The sequence below is a fragment of the Mesoplodon mirus genome (genome assembly GCF_964341445.2).
Source record: "Mesoplodon mirus genome assembly, chromosome: 9".
NCBI classification, from domain to species: domain Eukaryota; kingdom Metazoa; phylum Chordata; class Mammalia; order Artiodactyla; family Ziphiidae; genus Mesoplodon; species Mesoplodon mirus.
Genome location: NC_138985.1, coordinates 78268805 through 78292428, shown reverse-complemented (window position 1 = coordinate 78292428; position 23624 = coordinate 78268805). Strand labels below are relative to the sequence as shown.

The 23624-nt window shown below is 39.7% G+C and overlaps 1 protein-coding gene across 2 annotated transcripts in view; it reads left to right on the top strand.

Annotated features, from left to right (window-relative positions):
* The window catches only part of DOCK4 (dedicator of cytokinesis 4), a 484498-nt gene that overhangs the window by 213659 nt on the left and 247215 nt on the right, over positions 1–23624 (top strand). For both annotated transcript variants that reach the window (XM_082631603.1, XM_082631602.1), the window contains exons 2-6: positions 4496–4579; positions 7110–7150; positions 9368–9423; positions 13598–13694; positions 19822–19970. In XM_082631603.1, coding sequence (XP_082487729.1) covers positions 4496–4579; positions 7110–7150; positions 9368–9423; positions 13598–13694; positions 19822–19970 — 427 coding nt within the window. The remainder of the gene's footprint in view (positions 1–4495; positions 4580–7109; positions 7151–9367; positions 9424–13597; positions 13695–19821; positions 19971–23624) is intronic.

Sequence of the window (23624 nt, the reverse complement as noted above, 5' to 3'; positions counted from 1 at the left end):
CCTCTGCTTCATCAGATGGCTGTTGCAGGTGGGGACAGATGTCCATTCTTTCAGAACTCAGGCAGTGACTAAAACCAAAGCAAGGCTGGTCTAGGGACAGAGTGCTTCAGTTATATATCATGCTCTGTAGTGCTGAGCTGAAGGGCCTTTTCCAGACTCTCAGAATTGCAAGCTGGCAGGGACCTTTCAGTTCACCTTGTCTAGATCCTTTGTTTTATAGAGGAGCCATCTGAAGCCCAGTGAGACTGAAGAACTTAATAGCTTGCCTTTAATAGTTATCAAATATGATATAGCTGAGGAGTGAAGTCAGAATTCACCCACGTAGACTTCTTGGGTAAGAAATGAGGTGATACACAGTTATGACCCAGACAACCTGTCATCCCAGTTTTAAACAGCTCCTATGAAAGAATGAGTTTTCACAGGTAATATAGTTTGGTTCTTAGAATTTTGAGCGCCCTCTTAAAATAGAATTGCCCATAATAAAGGAACCTGACTGCCTAAGACCAGAACACGTAACAGTAATGGCTCTGCCCTCATTCATCCCCTCAGCGATTATTTACCGAGTTCAGTTTGTGTGCCAGGCTCTGAACTGAATTAGGTAGACAATTGGGGGCTAGAACTAACCTCATCCTTATATCCATGGAACTTACAGTCTGTTGCAGGAGACATCATTCAAAAACTTGCACAAATAAGAGGGGATGGTTGAGTGGTATATGGTGCTATGAGAGTGTGCAGTTGGGTTGAGGGGATGTGTGTCGAGGAAAGCTGCTCTGAGAAGTGGCCACTGAACCGACATCTGTAGGGTGAATACAGCTTAACTTGGTGGGGAGGGAAAGGAAGAGTATTCCTTGCAAGGGGTCGATCATGGGCAAAGTCCTGTGTGGGAGGGAGTATAACAAGGAAGGTCTTTGTGACCAGAGTATAGAAAGTCAGGGTTGAGAAGTACAGGATGAAACCAGAAAAGGGCAGGGCCTTACAGGCTGTAGTACTGATTTTTTCTATTATTCTCAGAGCTTTGATATATTTATGAGGATGATGACATCATCAAATGTGAATTTTGAAAAGACCTCTCTAACTGCTGTGTGAGAAATGGATTGGAGAGGAACCTGAGTATATGGGCACAGCCCTATAAGGAGACTGCTAGAGAAGGCCAGGCAAGAGGTGATTTGAAGCTAGGGCAGTGGTGGGAGTGGAGATGTTGAGAAGAAGATGGCTTCGGGAGATATCAAAGAGATAAGGCCATTGTGATGTGGGTGTTGGACTGGATATGTGGGTCGGGGACATGTGAATGACTCCTGGGTTTCTGGCTTGTAGAGTCGTTGGACACAGTGCTACCATTTGACAGAATTGGGGGCAATGGATGAGGATCTGGCTTGGAGACATGTAAGGATTGTATCAGCTAAATGGTGGCATGAAATAAAAGGAAAACAACCCCATCAAACTGTTGTCTGATGCGGCATGATATGTTTTATTACCTTTTCCTTTAAAGAAAAGAAATTGAACTTAATAAAATTTTCCTGATGCCACATATCCAAAAAGCATTTAAGTACAAGTGTGACAGAATCAAAGGGACCTCTGGTGGTCTTATAGACACTGTGTTGAGGAAGGACAACCGTGAAGACAGGGAGCCTTCCGGGAAGGCTTTCCAGTGGCCCTTTGGAGTGATGCAGAGAAATCCACCTAGGAATAGCGAGATAAAGCAGGACTAACAGCAGAAGACTAACATTTTAGAGTGGGTGATTGGGAGAGAGAAAATTGCTTAGATTTGGCTGGAGGCGGAGAGGAGATAATGAATTCAGTTGAAGCCATGCTAAGTTTTAGGTGCTTAGACCTCTAAATAGAGATATACAAGTTGGAAGTTTGTGTCAGCTGCTGAGGCCACAGATCAGGACTGGAGAGAAACTTGGCAAGTCATATAGCGACAGGTGATTCTGGACGTCTTAGCACGTTCTCCAAATAGGGAGAATGTATATGGATCGAAGGAACAAAAGTATAGTTTCCCAATTGAGATATTTATTAAATAGCTAGAATATACCAGACAGTGTGGTAAATTATTTCTGATAGGTGCCTTATTTAATCCTCCACTACCTTTTGCACCTTCTTCAATGTTACCCGCATTTTCCTAATGAGGTAATAGAGATTCTGAGAGGTTGGTATATTGACCAGAGTCACACAACTTATAAGTGGTCAGATCTGGGTTCAAACCCATGTCTCATGATGCCAAGTTTGATGTTATTTTCCTACACCCAGCCTTTTTGACACCAACATTTAAGAAGAGGGTTAAGGAGAGAAGGTCTACAGAAGAAGGCTAGAGGGCATGAGAGAAGCAGTAGAAGATTCAAAAGAAGATAGACTCCTGAAAGGCAATACGAATGTGGTCACAGTGAGGGACAGAGCAGTTTCAGAACACAGTGAAGTGAAGGGCTCGGGCTGAAGCGATGGTGAAGAAATGGAATTCGTGAATGGTACTGCCATGTTCAAGAAGGCGATGAGGGGTAGGAGAGAGCAACCAGCAGTAGGGGACGTATTCATGGCAGCCTTGGGAGTTACAATAGCATTTGTGAGTGGTAAGAGCTGTACACAGAGCTGGGTTGGGTGCCCATACACTTAGACCTCTCATAGAATCATCAGTAGTGCAGGGTTGAAACACTAGGGTTGTGAGAGGTTAAGGTAACTTCATGAGTGTAGACAGGCAATTCTGGGGACAAGCTTGCTTTGGAGTCTTTTAAATTGTACTCAATCTGCTGTCTATTCAGTTGTTGATCCCTTATAAGAAGAAGCCTCTGAATTATTATTTGAAGTAATCTGTCAAGATATACAGACCTTTGATTATTTTTCAAGCAGACATGTCTTCTAGGACATCAACATGAGGTCATAGGGTATTTATGGTTATAGTTAGAAAATGACATCATGAACTAGTGCTTATCTAAAATGTTCTAACTTGGTTACTATGTAGTTGTTTTTATCTATCTCATGTACTTTAGGTTATGTTTTCTGTCCTGTGTTTTGACTGCTACCGCTAATTTTGTTTTGAGATCGTAAAACAGCTTTAGACTTCTCTGAAAGCCCATTATTTATCGGCATGTTTTCATTTTTTGACAGGTTCATGTATTCCTTCAGGCTTTTAAAACACATTCATAGCGATAACAATAATCTATTTTGGGGATTGGAGTTGTATCTAAGTCTCACCATCTGAAAGAGAATTATAAAATTCACTTCCAAAATTTTGGGCCTTTAAAAATCATGCAGTCAAAGCATTTACTATCATTTTTTTGGATGTGAATTGCAAGGTGGTTTCAGCGTGTATAGTAGTTAACAGGAGATGTCTCTTTCCCTTTTTGTGTGTTGAGGTACATTTTTTAAATTTTCTATCCTTGTCTCCTTTATGACTCAAGTGTTACTTTCCCGGGGAGAATCACTGTGCTTTTATTCTCTCTTAACCACTCAAATTGCCTAGAGATGGTTAATCTATGCACTCTTTCTCTCTGGTATCCTAGTCCTGCTCAGCCCTGTGAAATGTTTCAGAAACCAATCAATCTGTAACCATTAGCTAAGGCTAAATGGTGACTCCCCCCAATTCCAAATGGTCTGAGAGCTGAGACATGTGGGAACTGTCACGGTGGCCGTGTGTTTAGACCCAGGGGAGAGGTCCAGGCATCACCATTGCTTACTACAGAAGCAGAAGACTGCTTTAATGCTGCATACTGGGCTAGGCCCTGGGGACATATTAATGAGCAAATAGGTGCAGTCCCTTCTCTTGAGGACTTTCTGGAAAAGAAACATCCTGCAAACAGCATAGCAGAAAGGTAAACCAAGCTTATTAATGAGTAAGAAATATATTCCTTACTGTTTTTTTTTTTTTTTTTTTTTGCGGTACGCGGGCCTCTCACTGTTGTGGCCTCTCCCGTTGCGGAGCACAGGCTCCGGACGCGCAGGCTCAGCGGCCATGGCTCACGGGCCCAGCTGCTCTGCTGCATGTGGGATCCTCCCGGACCGGGCCACGAACCCATGTCCCCTGCATCAGCAGGCGGACTCTGAACCACTGTGCCACCAGGGAAGCCCAAGCCCCCTTACTTATTATTGAACACATATTTATTGAGTAACTACCGTGGGGTAGGCATCTGGATGGGGAGTGATTGTAGCAGTGAGCGAGAGGGGCACACCTCCTTGTGAAGCTCTTCAGGCAGTATCTTTGTTCACGTATGCTATTGGGTGATATTGTTGATATTTTTTCTACTCTCTTAGTAAATTCCACATCTTTGAAATTTGTATTAATAACACTTATTCGACCAAGAAGTTGGCGAATTATGAAACTTAAAGATTGACTTTCTTCAAGAATCTGTCAGATTAGAATATGACAGCCGGCTCTAGCTATCAATGTGTATTTCCTACTCATATTCATTTTTCCTAGTCAATATCATTTAATAGTAAGCAGTATAACTGGCTATAACTGATATGATGATCATCTCCATATATTCTATGTCATTTCTTACAGTTATTGCCAGTTTTCGAGGAACTGTCCCATATGGCCTGTCATTGGAAATTGGAGATACAGTTCAGATCCTGGAGAAGTGTGATGGTAAGTAGACTAGTGTTGATTGTTTGAGGTTGTATAAACCATCTCCTGCAACACTGGACAGCTCATAAAGTTTACAGATTGTTTCCATACTTCTGTCAATCCCTGGAATTTCCCCAGTAGTCACAGTGAACCATTTTTAACAAACCTTTTTTCTTGCATATTGAATGTTTGGCTTATGGGAAAGCATTATTTGGTATTTTTAAGCTGATTGTATTTTTTCCGAATATTATTTACTTATATTCACTAGATGCCAACATAGAAAGCAATTGAGACTATTGAATTTGTGAGAGTTCATGACTCGGGGCCAAACAAGAAGGCCTTGCTTAAAATGTCAGGAGTCTGGTGGGTTCCCCAGGACAGAAAGAAACAGAGGTCCAGAGCAGAAATGCCTTACCCCAGGTTGGGTAACCAGATGCCTCCAGGTGGGACTCCTGCCCAGGCCAACTCTGCTCTAGTCCTGCAGCCATCTCCTCATTTCCCTCAAATTTGGGCTGAAGTTATTCACTGCATTTGAAATGTTAAATGAACTTGTATGATTAATTTATGTAACAGGTATCTCATTCAATCGACCTAGTATGTATGTTCTCAAATGCTTCTATTCCTGGTCAACAAAACATCCTTAAACTCTAGTCCTTAAAAAGATCCCAGATGAAATGACTACTCTTTTTTTCTTATCAAAATGGCCACATTGTAAAGTCCTATCAGTATATCCATAGATAACTGTTTTTCCTCTTAATATGTTGTCCTTATTAGGAATTTATAATATGGTAAGATTCTATCATATCAAGGTTCATTATTGGCAAAATTGTGTTCTCCCAAATAGAACTATTACTTTTAGTTAGAGCCTGTCATTGAATGGTGGTGATACATGGACATTTATTTTGTCCAATGTAACTAATAAAAATAAAAGGTTTTCTCTGTCATTGCCAGATATATTTTGTTTCTATTTTCTTTACAGATAAATATAAAGTCTGTTTTGAATTGGTGAAAATGGGCTTCACAACTAATGGGAGCTTTTTTTAAAAAATTAATTAATTAAATAATTTATTTATTTTTGGCTGTGTTGGGTCTTCGTTTCTGTGCGAGGGCTTTCTCTAGTTGCGGCAAGCGGGGGCCACTCTTCATCGCGGTGTGTGGGCCTCTCCCTATCGCAGCCTCTCTTGTTGCAGAGCACAGGCTCCAGACGTGCAGGCTCAGTAGTTGTGGCTCACGGGCCTAGTTGCTCCGCGGCAGACCAGGGCTCGAACCCGTGTCCCCTGCATTGGCAGGCAGATTCTCACCCACTGCACCACCAGGGAAGCCCCTGGGAGCTGTTTTATAACCTGAAAACCTTTCTGTATGATGTAGTTGGACAGAGACCTCTCTATGACATATCTGCAATTCTCAAAAAGTTTTGGTTTCTGTTAAAATAGTTGTTTAAGAATGGCTATATTTCTTGGATTGATGTCTTTAAGGGATGTAGTAAACCCTGACATTATAGAGATTCCATTTCTCAGTTCATTCTGTTCTCTCCAGATTGATTTCAAAATGATGTTTTACAATATATTCTTTTGAGAAAACTTATGAGGAACAAAAATATTTAAATGCAAATCTCAAATACTTCATTCTAAAAGTTCAATTAATCAAAAAAAGATTCAATTCCATAGAACATGTGTTACATGATAAGATAATTTCTTACCAATAAGCAAAATGGTTTCTATTCTTGAAGAAAAAATAAATTGAAAATAATGCATTTATATGGGGCTATATATTAACCATATAAATCTATATATGTATGTATGTATCTATATATATATGCATATCCTGTAATTGTTTTAAACTATAAAAAGATATGTTCCCCGTTAAGGATAGTGCCATAAAATTGATTCAGAGTTCCTTGGAGGTTAAGTAGTAGGCATTCTACGGAATAAAAACTATGTGCGGATGAAAGAGTGCCATTAGTTCTTTTAGTAGATGAGACTTGGCTTCACTCTTCTTAGGCTATCAGACTGATCCTAACCCAAGATGGTAGGCTGAAGAAATGTGTGAATTCACTACAGAACTGCTGGCTGAGCACTATGCTTTGATGGTAGAGTCTGAGCTTTGTAGTCAGGCAAAGAGAATTTGGAACTATGTTAAATCTTGTGTAGATTTTTGAATTTCCCTGGGATGTAGTGTAGCGTTTTATAAAATGAAGTGAAACTGAGCTCAGAGAGGTCAATTAATTTGCCCAAGATTCAACAGCAAATAAGTAGCAAAGCCAGAATTTAAGTGCAATACTCTGATTCCAAAGCCTTTATTTCCCTTATGCATGCTTCTATTTTTCATGTACGTTTCCAATACAATTTGTAAATGATTTTATTAATAGAAGACTTAAACTAGTAGTCACTTGACTGTTAGTCTAGCCTAATCCCAACCCCCACTATGTTTATACCTAGAATATTTATATGTAGGGTAAAATTCCATCAGTAAAGGACAGATTGATTTCTAATCATTTCTTCAAAGTATTGTAATGATTTATTGAAATATGACCATGATTATTTCTCCACAGGCTGGTACAGAGGATTTGCCTTAAAAAACCCAAATATCAAGGTAAAAATTATTGCTTTTAACCATAATTATGGGATTTTTAAGAAAGATAGTTAATTTACTTTATTTCATTATACAATTGAAATTACAGTTGGGACTCTTAGTTGAAATACTAAATGGCAATACAGATTTTCATAATTTTGGAAATTCCTTTGAACTTGGATTATAGTTAAGACATGCTATTCAAATGATAATCCTATGTAGCTCTTGAAATTTATACTGAGAAGACCTTAATAGGCTTACTATATATTAAAAAAATCTTTTTGAAGTGTTAGTTTCACAGAGAGTGAAAGTAAAATTCAGGCAGGGGAAATATATATATTCCAAAAGAAACACTGAATAGAGGTATTTAATCTTTAAGTTTTCTGTGGTATCATTTGTAAAAAGTTGGTGTGGAGAAACAGGTTTATTGTAGGGTATGTTAAGTGTCCCTTTGGATTTGAGGAGCTGAAATGTGGGAAAATCATAGAAAGAGTCCATCTTTCTTACCATTACAGACAAAAACTAAGACTCATTATCCTTTATATATTTATATAAGTCCTAAGGAATTAGAGTAGGAAGTAATATGATTTTTCTTTTACCTTTCATTTATGTAGTTTATGATTTTGACACTAATCCTCGCTAATATCTATATTTTTCTAATACTTTGTTCTAATCTACCCATGCTACCCACATTTCTCTAATATTTTTTTACATGTCATGTTCATTTTTCAGTTTAATTCTGGTTTTACTAGGATTGTAGATAAGAAATTGTATCATTTCTCATTACCAAAGTCTAATATAAGTAATCTAAACTCTTTTGTCTGCCTTTCTGCTTAAATATACCTTTTTTTCTGGATCATCCAACTGTGTTTATTACTTTATTTCATTTATTTTAGGTCATTCTAAAGGAGAGCCTGATACTTTAGCCCTCATTTAAAGTTATTTTTGGACATCTGCAGGCACATGCAAATGTAGCTTCATTATTTAATTTTTCATTTAGTACATGCTTGAGAAAAAATGTGTTATGGTTTGTTACTTCTGTTACTCTTTGAACCTCAAGTTCTGACTTTTTCTTGTTAATTACTATAATTACTCTATTTGTTATTCCTACCATATTAAGGTAAATTTAAATTCCAAAGGGAAAAAAAAGTTATTTTTTTAAGCTATATACCTATTTACTACTGTTGTATATTACAGAACTTGCTAGTTAAATTTTATATTATCCTTGGATCCACAATGGTGATAATGTATTCAAATGACATTTGTTTTCCTAAATATTTAATTGAATTTGTCATTTAATTGTACCTAAAAAATCATTCAGGGAATATTGTTGTTTAATGGATAATAAAATTGATGCTCTTCTTTTTAATGTTGTTTTTTTCAATTTCTCATTTAGAACAAAGGAATAATTTCCTTGCCCTAGCTTTTCCCTACAATAAAAAGCTTTAAGCTAGCGTGGCGGCTTTTGTTTAATTTTTATTCCGTCAAAATGGCAGCCTGGTGATTAATTGCTGCTATGTTTTCATCAAAGATCTTCCCTAACATGTAATACACAGATTGTTTCCAGATTCATAGTGGTATTTTTTAGTATATATTTTTAAATAGACACATGAGTATTTTGGAGAGAAGAAAAAGAACTACAACCAAAACAAACAAATAAAAACCCCCTTCTTTCAATACTGCAGTATTAAAAAAAAAATTCTTATTCAACATGCTTTCTATATAGAATTCTTGAAAATATAAAATTTTTCTTTTTTTTTTTTTTTTATGGTACGTGGGCCTCTCACTGTTATGGCCTCTCCCGTTGCGGAGCACAGGCTCCGGACATGCAGGCTCAGCAGCCATGGCTCACGGGCCTAGCCGCTCCGCGGCATGTGGGATCCTCCTGGACCGGGGCACGAACCCGTGTCCCCTGCATTGGCAGGCGGACTCTCAACCACTGCGCCACCAGGGAAGCCCCCCAAAATTTTCTGTTTTATAAAGAATATACTTTTGAGTGGGATTTAATTTTTTTATTATATTTATTTTAAAGTATCTCTAAATTTGTAAACTGGTAAGTAGTAGAAAATAAAATGAATGGGTCTAAGCTACAATAGATTTAGCCTAAAGAATGTGTTAGAGATTCCTTCTTCCTAGTATTGTTATGGTTGTGTGGCTATATTTTATACATATGACTTACAAAACTAACTCTGCTGTAATAGACAGCTAGAACCATAACCTGCATGTTTTCTCTTCCAGGGTATATTTCCTTCCAGCTACGTTCACTTGAAAAATGCCTGTGTAAAGAACAAAGGGTAAGACATGAATTTTATTAATAGTTGAAGGATTTTTCATAGAACCATTACTTATTTTGGAATTTGAAGACTTAGTAATTGTCTTGAAAAATGAACTATAGAAAAGCATGCCATTGTCTGTGTTGTTTGATAAAGACTACACTAAGGCAGTTGGCGGAGAAAATTAAAGAACCACGTCTGTGTGTTGGACAGCAGTAGGATCTAGGGCACTGGAGGTCTCTCATTGTCCAGAAATCATGGAATCGGCCTAATCTTCTTTTTTTTTAACATCTTTATTGGAGTATAATTGCTTTATAATGGTGTGTTAGTGTTTCTGCTTTAAGCAAAAGGAGTTGGTTTTTCTTGGTTTCCTGCTGTGTAGGGAAGCATGGCAGTCACACCCATCAAATGCTGAGTCATGTCTCAACCCCAGGAATTTCCTAGATTCACTACTGAATTATAAGCAGCCAAGTCTGCCATTATTTTCCTATTTGGGGTTAATACCATATCCTTGTGTGACCATTTCAAAAAGCCGCTATTCTGCTTCAGAGAACATCATTTCTGTGCTATTTGTTTGATTGAGCTCATTGATCACTTAGGATTTCTCATATATTCAAAAAGTTTTTCCCAGTCTGTGTCCAAAAGGACTTAAAGCGGCTGTTATGATAAAAGATTATTCAAATAAAATATCACAGAATGAAAGAGTAGCACTTGCTTATTTAAGTGGTTAACATAGCAGATTATTCATTCTAAGTGAATCCAAATATTTGCTGCCAGTGTCACAAGGAATATGCATTGGATCACTGAATAATTTTCATTTTATGACAAAAGAAACAATACAGGTTGTACCATAAAAATTGCATTATTCATCAAATAGCAAAAATTAGGAATTTATTAAATTATTAAAGCACATTTTCAAGCATATTAAATTACATCTTCAAACTTTATTTTTACCAGAAAAGTTCCATGGAGGCTATTCAAATGGGTGATTCTTATATCCACTCTCTATAAAGGTAGAGTATTAAATCTTAGCTCAGTGAAATAATTTCTTCAGGTGGCTGAGAGTATATGGTATAACTACTTTGAGTATGTGGATAAAATTTAAAGAATCTAGGAGATCCTTATGTTATATGTCTTATATATGTCAGTTACTTTAAGCAGTATTATTATTATTATTTTGGTAGTAGTAATTATTTAAAACAGTAGATTAAAAACATAATTCTAATACTAATAATTACCACTACTATTACTCTTTTAATAAATGTGTGTCCGTCAGAAATGTTGTGCAGTTATAATCCACCAGAAGTGAGTCAAGCAGAGTTATCAATCCTTTTGGAATCCTCCCACCAGACTCTATCCAGCTCCCTTCAGGTAAACCAAGGGACACTCCAGAAAACACATGCTTACCCTTTGTTCTGACCTTTCTGCCCTAGTGATCTGGTCTAGGCAATGTTGAAACCCAGGGTTTCTACCCTGTCCCTTAAAGAGTCCACCTGAGCAGATCCCCTGCAGCCAGAGTTCTTTGCTGCCTTTGCCCCAAGCCCCACCCTGATCCCCTCAACTCTCCAGAGCAGAGGGCCACCCAGCCCCCATCTTACACTCTGACCGAGGAAGAGAAAAGAGAAGATGCTAGCAAAAACGTCAAGCATCACTTCACCCAGTGAAAGTCCTCTCTCTCAAACTGTATTGGGGTGGGACATAATTTTAATTGAAACAAGTACCTTCTTTTATTTATTTTATTTTTATTTTTGTCCCAGCCAGTAAGTGGTGAGTATCTGGCTCCCTTGAGTACGAGGAAGTTTAAATATGGGTAAAGGTGTCTCAGAATTTGGTCGTGTAAGTTTAAGACTTGGTTGTGGGTTCTCCACCAGACACAGGGCATGATAAGCATTATACAGCAAGAGAACTTCAGGGTAGAACCAAAATTCATTTTCTTAAAAAAAAAAAAAATGTTGTTGGGCTTCCCTGGTGGCGCAGTGGTTGGGAATTCGCCTGCCGATGCAGGGGACGCGGGTTCGTGCCCCGGTCTGGGAGGATCCCACATGCCGCGGAGCAGCTGGGCCCGTGAGCCATGGCCGCTGAGCCTTCGCCTCCGGAGCCTGTGCTCCGCGGTGGAAGGGGCCGCGGCAGTGAGAGGCCCGCGTACCACAAAAAAAAAAAAGTTGGAATTCATTGAGACTTTAGGTTCTAGGACTATTAACTGGAAGAAAAACTTTAGCCTGAAAACATTCAAGAACACGTATTGCCAGGTGATTGCTTTTCCAGAGAGGAACCTCTTTGGGATTTTGATGTTACCTGCCTTGTTTTCCGGGGATTAGCACCCTGATTGCCCACCAGGATGAAATAGCTTTCATCTCAGTTCAAGTTCATCTCAGAATAACTGAACAAAATATAATTTCATGGGTAACTATTTATGACAGACTGTTTGAATGTTGATTTGGGTATAATTAAAAGGAAACAGCTGCCTCACCTAAAATGGCAATTCTGTGCTTCTTAAAAATTTACATTTTGGTTGAACAAACCCCAAATCAACTTCCCCCAGACTGAATTGCCTTTATGTTTTTTCCTGGGTCTTTAGGGCAATGCAGGACTGACAGCGGTGCTTAAGTTATAGTTTGTGAGGTCACTCCTCTATTGTTTAATTCCTGCTGAGGTCATTTCAGTTTTTAGATATTAAGTAGGTTGTTGAGTTTTCCTGGAAATTCCTTGTTCCCTCCTGACCTTGCATTCTATCATTTTATAGTCTCTGTCTCCACATATTCATCCTTTAAATTGCAACAGCTGCTTCAAAAGCAAAATAAATGCACTACCATTTGAAAATGTCCTATTATATAGACTTGATAAAAGGTTCTATATATGTCACAGTTCATATATTACTGTTTACTTTTATTTGTAGTTTTACAACCCAGCTTTACATTTTCAGCAGTGTTTAAGCTCTAGAAAGGAGTAAAACATTCTCAGCGTCAGTACTTTAGCAGCAGTATGAAATGAGAAGAGGCTCTGTTGGTGAAGAAATCAAGGCAAGATTTTAATTCCCATACTTGCTGTCAAGAAAACTTTACAAAAAAAATTATATGCACTTTGGACATAACGTCAAAAAGGAATGCAGAGCAGTTATTAGCCTCATGCTACGAAGTAATTTTCCCTTGATCATCCATGTAACCTGGTTCAGTGTCTACATATTAGATATTGTCCTTGGAAAAAAATACTCAAATGAAGAGATAATCCCCATCAGTACAGTCGGTTAGCATTCTTTTGAAAAGCTGTAGTATTAATAGGCACTTACCCATTTTAAGCTGCACAAAAACTGGAAGAATTTGAAAAAAGAAACTAGAGATGAGAAAAAAAGGTTATTGTATGTCAAAGATAGAATACAGAAGACCAATTCAGTCTTCTGTTTTTTCCCTCCATCTCCTCTATATCTCCTTAATATTAGGACCACCATACATACCCTGCTAGATGTTGGTATGAATATTTTCCAAGTATGGTTTCTGACGTTTAGAAAAGAAATAGGAGAAATACATTACCCTAATCATGGAGCGGAGCATTCTGCAATGGATATTCAAGTATCTGTGATGTCAAACCCTTAATAAGTTCTGTGATGCATGACAACATTACTGATAGTAGTAATCATTTTTCATGGTCTTGTTGGCAAGTCATGAAAATGAAGTGTTAATGAGAACAAGTGAGTGTTCAATCAGTACATCAGTGTCTAGTTGTTTATAACGGTGAGTTAGTTTAGATGTTTGCAGCCATCAAAGCCTGATCATTGAATGAGCCTGTCCCTCCCTTTGAGTCCTATGGTCATAGAGCTTGGAAGGCAAAAGCCATCTCACAGTTTATGTAGCCTGGTGACCTCATGTTACACACAAGGACTTTGAGACTTGGAGAAGTTAAACGAGTTGCTCTTTAGAGGTCAAATTGTGGCTGGAGCAGAACCCTTCTGCTATTGTTGCTTCTCCACCACACTGCCCAGACTTGATCTGGATAAAGTGGCTGGTCATTCTGTTATGGTACTGCCGTAACCCACTTTACATTCCTCACACAAGTTCATAATCGGATCCTGGTTACTGTCTGCAGAACCAAAAATAACTCTGCAGCTTCCTTTCCTGGTTGGTCTTTCAGAGTGTTTAAAAGAAGATTATTGCCTATGTCATTTGCATATACACTTTGTTGTTGTTGTTCAATTTCACAGACAATTTGAAATGGTTATTCCCACTGAAGACTCTGTTATCACAGAAATGACATCAACATTAAGAGACTGGGGAACCATGTGGAAACAACTCTATGTGGTACGTAACTTTCTAATGACATCATGTTTCCGATAAAGAATTGTTTTAAGAAATATCTGAACAGGAGTGTCAACTAGCATTTGAGCACGTGCTGTAAGTCACTAGTACTCCTCCAGGAATTGGGGATAGAGAGCTTAATAAGACTCAGTGTTGTTTTAATCCCTGTGTCCATCTAGAATGGATTTTGCAAGTTCTTTTTCAAGCCGCACGAAGGTAAAAGATCACTTTCCTGGCATCTAATCAAATAAGACGGTTTACATGGAACCACGGTTTAGCTTTCTGAATACATTTAAGTTTCAGGGGGAACTAAACTTATTTTCAATACAATTTTCATATTGGTGGTATTTTTTATGTTCTAATTCTCTATAAATTATTCAAGTATAATAAAAATGATAGGCTGCTTAGCCAGAATCAATGAGAATATTCTAAATATACAAGAGAAAAGGATGTTTCTTGGGGTAAAAAGGGGTCAGTGTTTTGGGTATATATATATATACCTATTTACATGTTATACTTACTGAGAGTCTTCTGTGGTGCAAACCCTGTGGGAAGTACTCTATATGTAGTATCTCATTTAATCCTTACTACCACTGAAGGAAATAAAAGCCTATGATCATCCTCAGTTTACAAATGAGGAAAATGAGGCCGAGAGTGAAAAACTTGCTGGAGGCCAAGTAGTTGGAAAATGACTGAGCTGGGATTCAGATGTAAATCTAGCACCCTCCCCTCACTCTGAACCACTGTCTATGGGGAATTGGGGGTGACATTTTGGGGAAGATGAATTTATTTCTTCTCTGATTTTCAAAGGAATTTATAGGACAGCTTAATCATTTGAAGGGATGTGCTCAAAATACAAAGGTGTACTTATCCTGACAAAATGATTTGAAATAGCCTGTCAAAGAGAAAATCCAAATTAGTGAGGGATATGGGCACGAAATGACCGTTTTTATTTTCTGCTACATAGAAAATGCAATAGGGGGACTTCCCTGGTGGCTCAGTGGTTAAGAATCCACCTGCCAATGCAGGGGAACATGGGTTCGAGCCCTGGTCTGGGAAGATCCCATGTGCCAAGGAGCAACTAAACCCATGTGCCACAACTACTGAGCCTGCACTCTAGAGTCCGTGAGCCACAAGTACTGAGCCCGCGAGCCACAACTGCTGAGGCCCACATGCCTAGAGTCCGTGCTCTGCAACAAGAGAAGCCACCGCAATGAGAAGGCCACGCACAGCAACGCAGAGCAGCCCCCGCTCGCCACAACTAGAGAAAACCTGCGCATAGCAATGAAGACCCAGTGCAGCCAAAAATAAATAAATAAATAAATAAATAAATTTTAAAAAAGAAAATGCAATAGGATAGTTCATTGAGGCAAGAAAATCTTTAAAAGTCACTAATGAAAACCCTTTTGATGTTGGATTTCTCTGACCATGCCCTCCTAGAGCTGGCGGCATTAGGGCTCACTACTAAAATCCACAAGATGATCTTAGGTGAAACACAGTGTCTAGGCTTTGCTGAGGTGAGGTAAATGCACTGTCAAGATAATTGAACTCAAGGGCTCTGTGCTGGGAGACTACAAAGGAAATGCAAATCTCCGTTTTAGATTAAAAAAAATTTTTGTTGGAAAGAATATAAAACCCAAGTATTATTTCACTTAATATTGTACATGACACTAACATGGAAAATGAAACTATGTGAAATTTTCAAATCACTGCATCCTAAGTACCCACTATAAAAATGATGACAGTGTAAGTGTCAACCATTAGCTGAGCTAAGACAGCAGCACTTTTCCTTTTATGTAGCTGCTGGTGAGGAACAGAGTTAAATTTCCACTTGATTCTTCCTTATCTAGCTATTTTTACTTGCTTTTGAGGCTGCAAGCCTCTATTTTGGGGACATACTTGATTGGCTTGAAAACCTATGTGTTGTAAGCTCTAGGAGTAACCTTCTCACCTCCTACTGTCCTAAGTGACGGAAACAGAGAGAGAATTTTTTCAAAGTTTCCTTGGATACTGGAATGGTAGTCAGTTCTATTAGGAAAAAATATAAAGTTTAACCTGGAAGTACCAGATTTTTGACCTTGAGAAGGAGGCTGACTTGACTCTGTTGGACCTTTTGGTTTCTCTTTTCCTGATGTAAACCTTTTTGCTAAATGTTTTGGTTCAAGTTCATCATGCTTGAGTGTATCGGGGTACTGTCTAACAGTTTTAAGGCTAGCTTCTCCACTGGAAGCTTCTCCACTGGAAGATGCTTGATGAGCCACTAATATCTTGTCAATTGTAAGTAGTATATGAGATATACTTAATATATGTAGGACATTTAGCATAAAAAAAGCACATGGCAGATGCTTGAGAAATGCTATTTGCTCGTTTTAATAACATTGGTAATGGCCTAATTAACGTCCTTTAAAATATCACTTAATAAAGTGTCAGTAATCTAACCACAAAACGTTTAGGAGAAATACAGCAGCCATCTTCTACCAAGTACTTTTGTGCAGGCCTTTGGGTGGGTATTTCACATCTCTCTTCTGTGGGACTCTGCCAGGTAGTTTTTATTCTCGAAGCTCATCAAAGATAATCTATCCAGGGGCTTCCCTGGTGGCACAGTGGTTGAGAGTCCGCCTGCCGATGCAGGGGACACGGGTTCGTGCCCCGGTCTGGGAAGATCCCACATGCCGCAGAGCGGCTGGGCCCGTGAGCCATGGCCGCTGGGCCTGCGCGTCCGGAGCCTGTGCTCCGCGGCGGGAGAGGCCACAGCGGTGAGAGGCCCGCGTACCACACACACAAAAAAAGATAATCTATCCAGGGTCCCATGCTAAGTGGGAAAGCCTGGCTGTAAACTGAGGTCTGCTGCTCCAAAAATTATATTATTTTCATCTTGAGGCAGATCAAAACTTACCCATTCTCTACAACACTAAAATACTTACAGTTCACTTTTTGCAAAAAATATTGCAGAAATTTTCAGATATATTTTAAAAATGTTTAGATATTTTTCTATTTTGAGTGTTTAATATTGTACCCTACCTTTTTCATTTGACATTAACTCAAAAGCATTCTTCACGTTTCCTGAACAGTCTTCATAACTATCCAATTTTTAAAATCCAGTTTTTAAAGAAGCATCATTTTCTGACTAGCTGTCAAAACAGATATGTACTGTTTTCATGCACTAGTAGGGAGGGTTTGCTGGTCAGGGCTGCAGTATGTCACTGTTCCTGCCACCCCTTCCTGAAAGGGAAAGCAGACCAACTTGTTTTCCTTTTATAAAGGATCTGGCTTCTTCTCAGCTCAGTGTTCTCTTAGACTTAAGAACTAGAGGTGACATTATTAGGAAATCAAGCCCATTCTTCTAGACAACTGCAGAACACCTTCCCCAAGAGCAGGACAAGTGACTTTCACACTGTGACAGTCATTTTAAGCAGAGCTGACTCTCTCCCCGGATGAGATTTGACTTATATTTTCCTTATGTAATTTCTTTGACTCAAGTGAACTTTTCTTTCTGACCACAGAGTTCCTCAAGTTTTTTTTTTAATTTTTTAAATTATTTTTTTAATTGAAGTATAGTTGATTTACAATGTTGTGTTGGTTTCAGGTGAACAGCATAGTGATTCAGTTATATATGTGTATATGTATGTGTGTGTGTGTGTATATATATATATATATATATATATTCTTTCTTCAGATTCTTTTCCATTATAGGTTATTGCAAGATACTGAATATATAGTTCCCTGTGCTATACAGTAGGTCCTTGTTTACCTGTTTCATATATAGTAGTATGTGTCTGTTAACCCCAAACTCCTAATTTATCCCCCCCACTTTCCCCCTTTGATAATTATAAGTTTGTTCTCTGTGTCTGTGAGTCTCTTTCTGTTTTGTAAATAAGTTCATTTGCAACATTTTTTTTAGATTCCACATATAAGTGAAATCATATGATGTTTGTTTTTCTCTGTCTGGCTTACTTCACTTAGTATGATGATCTCTAGGCCCATCCTCCTCAAGTTTTTCTTGATCTTCCCTGCTTGTTCTTTTATATGATCTAAACAGAACCCACCTCTCAAGATCCACCAAAACTAACAGCTCTAAATCAAGGTATTCCTTCCTTCATTCTTCAGCTGCTGGGACTACGTAGTGCAGTCTCGGCCATTGTGGTTGGGAGCTTACACCAGGTGAAGAACACAGACACTGACCAGTGACTTACAACATTATAGCACCTTTGTAATGACTTGTATGGGAGTGTATAACGTGAGTAAAGAGTGAGAGGTTGTAGAAGAACAGGCTCAAGAGAGTGCTCTAGGAGTTGAGAGCAAGGTTATTGATATCTCAGAGGATCAGGGATGGTGTCATGGAGAATGCTTCTTGGTCAGCTGGCACATTGCCTAACCTGCACAGTACACGAAAATGCTTTTCTAGTCACCAAGCATTGATAAAGCAGAAGATCCATCACTACTTTTTACCAAAAAAAAAGAAAAAGAATGTTATGACTGACCATCTTTACCCATCACACAGAACTTGGTATTTCTGGCAGCTTATCTCTGTAGAGGACTTTAGATGAACGATAATCTCAATACTTTCATACCACTATTCATATAGCCTACTAATAATTTTTGTAGAAAGTAAAAGCATGACTTCTTCTTAAGAAAGATGAAGGGTTGATGGAAGATGAAATACTTATAGAAGGTTTACCCTAAATATCTCTGGGGAAGAGACATACACTTAGATTTTAATAAAGACACAATTTTTATAAGAGGGTTTATTCTGGATCAAAACCGTAATGATAACAGCATTAGTAGCAGCTGATACTTACATGATATTTATTCTGGGCCAAGCATTGTTCTCAGAGTTTTAATATATGAAGTCATCAATCCTTATAGCAAGCCTATGAGATGGGTACTATGATAGCCATTCTACAGATAAGAAAAGAAGCACAAAGAGGTTAATACACTGCCAAAGGTTTCTCAGTCAGTGAAGGGCAAAGTTAGAATGCAGATTGAGGTAGTTTGTCTTTCAAGTCTATGCTCTTTTTTTTTTTTTTTTTTTGCGGTATGCGGGCCTCTCACTGTTGTGGCCTCTCCCGTTGCGGAGCACAGGCTCCGGACGCACAGGCTCAGCGGCCATGGCTCATGGGCCTAGCTGCTCCGCGGCATGTAGGATCTTCCCAGACCGGGGCACGAACCCATGTCCCCTGCATCGGCAGGCAGACTCTCAACTACTGCGCCACCAGGGAAGCCCCAAGTCTATGCTCTTAATCAGTGTACTATTGGGGTCTCTTCACAAATGTCATCTCTAACCTATAAAATAACCTTACCGGAAGTTAATACTGTGCCTGTTTCACAGATGGCAAAAGCCATACTCAAAGCCTATAAAACTAGTGAGTGGCAAAACCAAGATTTGAAGCCAGGAGTTTAACCTGTCTTTTTTCCAACTAAGCCTCCTCGCTTGATGAATTTCACAGGAGATTAGCCTGAATTTACATGAATGTTTAACAAGAAAGAAAACATTTTTTTTAAGTCTAAATACTGACCAGATAATAGCAGTGAAAATTCATCAATGAACTAGTGTGAGAGCCCTCTGTGTACCCAGCTTCTGATGGAAACACAGTAAAGCATTAAGACCAACATGCAAGAAATAATTGGAGAACAGTGTTTTCTGTTGAATTGGCTTTAATTACATGCAGGCATACTTCAGAGAAGGGGAAAAAAGAATGTGAACAAGAGTTGTAAGGGGAAGATTTCCTGAGGGAGGTGGAAGTTGGTTGGAGCCTTGAAGGGCAGTAGAATTGCATGGAGCTAAAGAAAGAGGATTTGAGGTGGAAAGGGAAGCAGAGTAAGTAAAGCCAGAGACCAAGCTTGGGTGTGGAGACTTAGTGAGGACCCTGGGACACAATGTCTGTGTTGGGGAGTCTGAGAAGTGAAGTTGGATTCTTGGGCAGGAGAACAGCATTGTGAAATGGGATGAAAGCATGTAGAGCAGTGAGTACATTTGAGGACCCGAGGGGAGAGTTTGTCTGTTAATGGAGAATCTGTCCACAGAGTGGCCAGCACACAGAGGGTAAGCAGGACTGCCCCCCATTTCCTCTGTGGTTACCCCATGTCTCAGTGAGTGACCATTGAATTTCCTCATTTGCGTATTTCCCAGAGAAATGAAGGCGATCTCTTCCACCGGCTGTGGCACATCATGAATGAAATCCTGGATCTGCGGCGGCAGGTGCTTGTGGGGCATCTCACCCATGATCGGATGAAGGACGTGAAGCGCCACATCACCGCCCGCCTGGACTGGGGCAACGAGTGAGTACTGGCCACTGAGGGGGTGGTCTCTGGTGGCTGAACATGACAGATGTGACTGCAACACAGGTGTGAGCCACTATGCAGTCACATCTCTGGAAGACGCCAGAGGAGCCTTTTCCATCTTTCCCCTTTGGGGGGCTTAGTGCAAACTCTCACTAGTAGAGTCGAGAACTTCATCCTCTAGGGCTGGTATGGGTCCCAGGATGTTGTCGGTTCTCTACTGCCCTGTGTGTTCTGACAGTGTGCAAGTGCTCATGAAATACAAAATATTCACTGGGGTCAATCAGATACGGCGTCTGCTAAAAATTCATCTTGTTTCAAGACTTTAGGTTTGGCATGAGAATTTCCTTCAGAATCTATTCCTCTTCTTTATTGTGGTAGTAGGTCGTTGGTATAATCTGGAGGGAAACACTAATGCTAATAGCTTCTGTTAAAAGTCTTAGGACAGGAACCCTGGGTGGGAGGGGGTGCATTCTCCTTATTGCCCTGATTCTGCCTGTGTGTACATATTAGTGTCTTTGAGGAGCTACTTGGGAGAGCTCAGTAAAAAAGCTGTTCTTGACCAAGATTTACTTTTAAATAAAACTGTAAGTGACTAATCTAAAATAACAGCCAAACACTTTAAATAGTATATCTAATCACTTAAAGCTCTGATGAAGGCTGATATTGTGCTAAGTATGAATGTTAATATATGGGGGAGAAATTAGAATAAACCAGCTTTGACTATGATGTTAGGCTCGTATGGGCTTAAGTTTAAGGAAGGTAAATGGCCCCTCGGTATCCTACAAAGTCATAGCCTCCCTCCCTTTCCTCTCCCCAAATCCCCATTTGCTATTTGGACCTTCAGAGGATCTTAGGGCAACAGAATAAAAGAAAAGCCGACAGAAAAAGGAGAAGGCAGTAAAATGTGCACCACAGATAAATTTGCCTCTTACTGAATCTGGAAAAACTGATCTGAAACGAGAGTGCGCTTCCTCTACCCATAGAAAGTCGCTTTATCAGAAGTCAGTTTTGTTTCCTGCCAAGACATCACATACTACAGGTATGAAGACATTGACCCATTAACACATTTTAAACCTCTGTCTCATCCAGAGTCCTTCTGGTATTTCGTTGAGTGAGCTATGTCATTCATCCTTTTACCGACAGGCGGGAGAGCAGCCCTAATTCATTTATCTCAGGGAGACTTATTCCTTCTGGGGAATCCAAAACAAGAGCAGGTTTGGAATGCAGCAAGACATTGCACTAGGAACTCTGCTTTTTTACTATGGGAGGCAAATTCCAGAGCCCTCCTTGACTTCAGTTTCCTCACTTGTCGAAGGAGTAAGTTGAGCTAGAAGAGATCCAAGGCCCCTTTCCGCTCCAGGGCAACATGATTCAAAGCACATAGCACTTCCTGAGAGAGACGATTTGCCAGCCACATGCATGGAGCCTCCGGTCTCGCTGTGTGAGATGGGGTAGCACTTTGAGGGGTAGATCTGAAGACTGTTTTTTTTTGTTTTGTTTGTGATACGCGGGCCTCTCACTGTTGTGGCCTCTCCCGTTGTGGAGCACAGGCTCCGGACACGCAGGCTCAGCAGCCATGGCTCACGGGGCCCAGCCGCTCCACGGAATGTGGGATCCTCCCGGACCGGGGCACGAACCCGTGTCCCCTGCATCGGCAGGCAGACTCTCAACCACTTCGCCACCAGGGAAGCCCCTGAAGACTGACCACGACTTAGGCTGCCCATCTTTCGTGTGTTTTTTTTTGTTTGTTTTGAAAAAACTTTGAGCTTTCTCCGAATTTTGTTGGCTCTTAGTCATTGAGCTGGTCCTCCTTTAAAAGACTAGTTTGTAAATAGGAAGAAAGTTGGATGAAGTTAGCTTATCAAAAATAGCTTAGAAATATAGAGCAGGCAGGAAGATGATACTTTTTCAGTTTCAGGAAGGAAGATGACGACAGAAGGAAGGGAAATGAGGGGAAAACATTAATTATGACTGAATCATGGCTCAATTTTGACTCATGTAAGTTCTAGCTTGTACTTTGGGCAGTTCTTTGGCTAATTTATGGTAAGTTGGTAAAACATTGATGCATGAAAGTGAGCAATATAATTTATTTAGATCATCCTCAAATTCATGAATTTTCTGAGGTCTCATTCTGTTTTCTTTGAATTTCTTTGACAACTTATTTAAAATGACTTACATTTTACAGATTGTTCATTTACTGTATTCCTTTAAATATAGTTTTCTTACTGAATGGAAAAGCAAAAGTGGAAAGCAAATTCAGATAATTCTCTTGCATATTAAACTAAATTGTGCTGCAAAATTGTCTATCAGCATGTAGATCTCAGTATGAACATAAGTGAAAGATGTGTTCAATCTCAAGTTGTATGTCAAACTGTTGAAGAGTGGTGAAGAGAAGCCCTCTAGATGGAGGAAGCTTGGGAGGAAGGGGAGGGGGAGGAGATAACCCACCTTGTTCCCTAAAGGGGCCATCAGAAGAAGTGTTCTCGCTTGGAAGTCTTGAACAGACTTAAAATAATAGCACCTGTCTCGGTTCTCCGTAGAGTCCTGTGCTGTCCTTTGACTTTCCTGTGATGATGATACAGGAGGGAGAATCAATTCATTCTTCCTTCCTGATGTCCCAGAGCAGTTCAGTGACTGAATTAATATAAAACTACCCCCCCACCCACCCATTTCCCTTGCTGGCTTCCCATGTCCTATGTCCTCTCCTTCCATCCTGTTCCTTCCCTCTTTGCCTCATGTCTTCTTGTTTTTTAGAGCACTGTCCTGATCCTCTTCTGTGAGCTCAGAAGCCTCACACAGTGGGAGGGTTATCCTAAGGATATACCTAGGAATTAACAGGACAAAATAGAAACATATAAAAGTCTCTTCACACAGCTAGGACTCCAGGAAGCCAGCAGAAATGGAATAATCCAAGCCTTATGAGAGGAAAAGACTTGCAGATCACCAGCTCCTGGGGCCCCAAAGCTGAGGAAGGTTCTGGATCCCACACCTACTCCAGAACCTCTGCTGCTGGAGTTGGTCTTAACTCAGTCATTCTGCAGTGATGTAGATCACTTTTCCTTCATGTTTCTCAGATGGTTGATGCTATGTGAATTTCTAGGTTCAAATTCTCAAAGAAGGAATCTCATTGACAGCCAGTATCCATTATTCATGTTCAAACTGAGCATTTTATACCAGCCACTCATGAGCTGCTGGCCAGTCCAGGGATTATTTGTCCTTTGGTCAGGTGCCTACCTATGGGCCAGTCAGGTGTGACTCTGGAAGGGGAGATGGTCAGATGATTAAACTACTTCAGCTGCCCCCTGCCCCTCCCAGAAGAAGGTATGGTAGGGCAGCTTCTCATGGAACGTGACATGGGGAAGGAGCTAAGTGCCATGATTCACATGTGGTTGTATGCAGGCACACTGCAGAGATACTGCAGGTTCGGTTCCAGACTACCGCAATAAAGCGGATATTGCAATAAAGCAAATCACAAAATTTTTTGATTTCCCAGTGCATGTAAAAGTCATATTTACACTGTACTGTAGTCTATTAATGTGCAATGGCAATATGTATTAAAAATATACATATCTTAATTTAAAAATACTCTATTGCTAAAAAATGTCAAAACAATTAAGATAGTGACATCAAAGATCATTGATCAGAGATCCC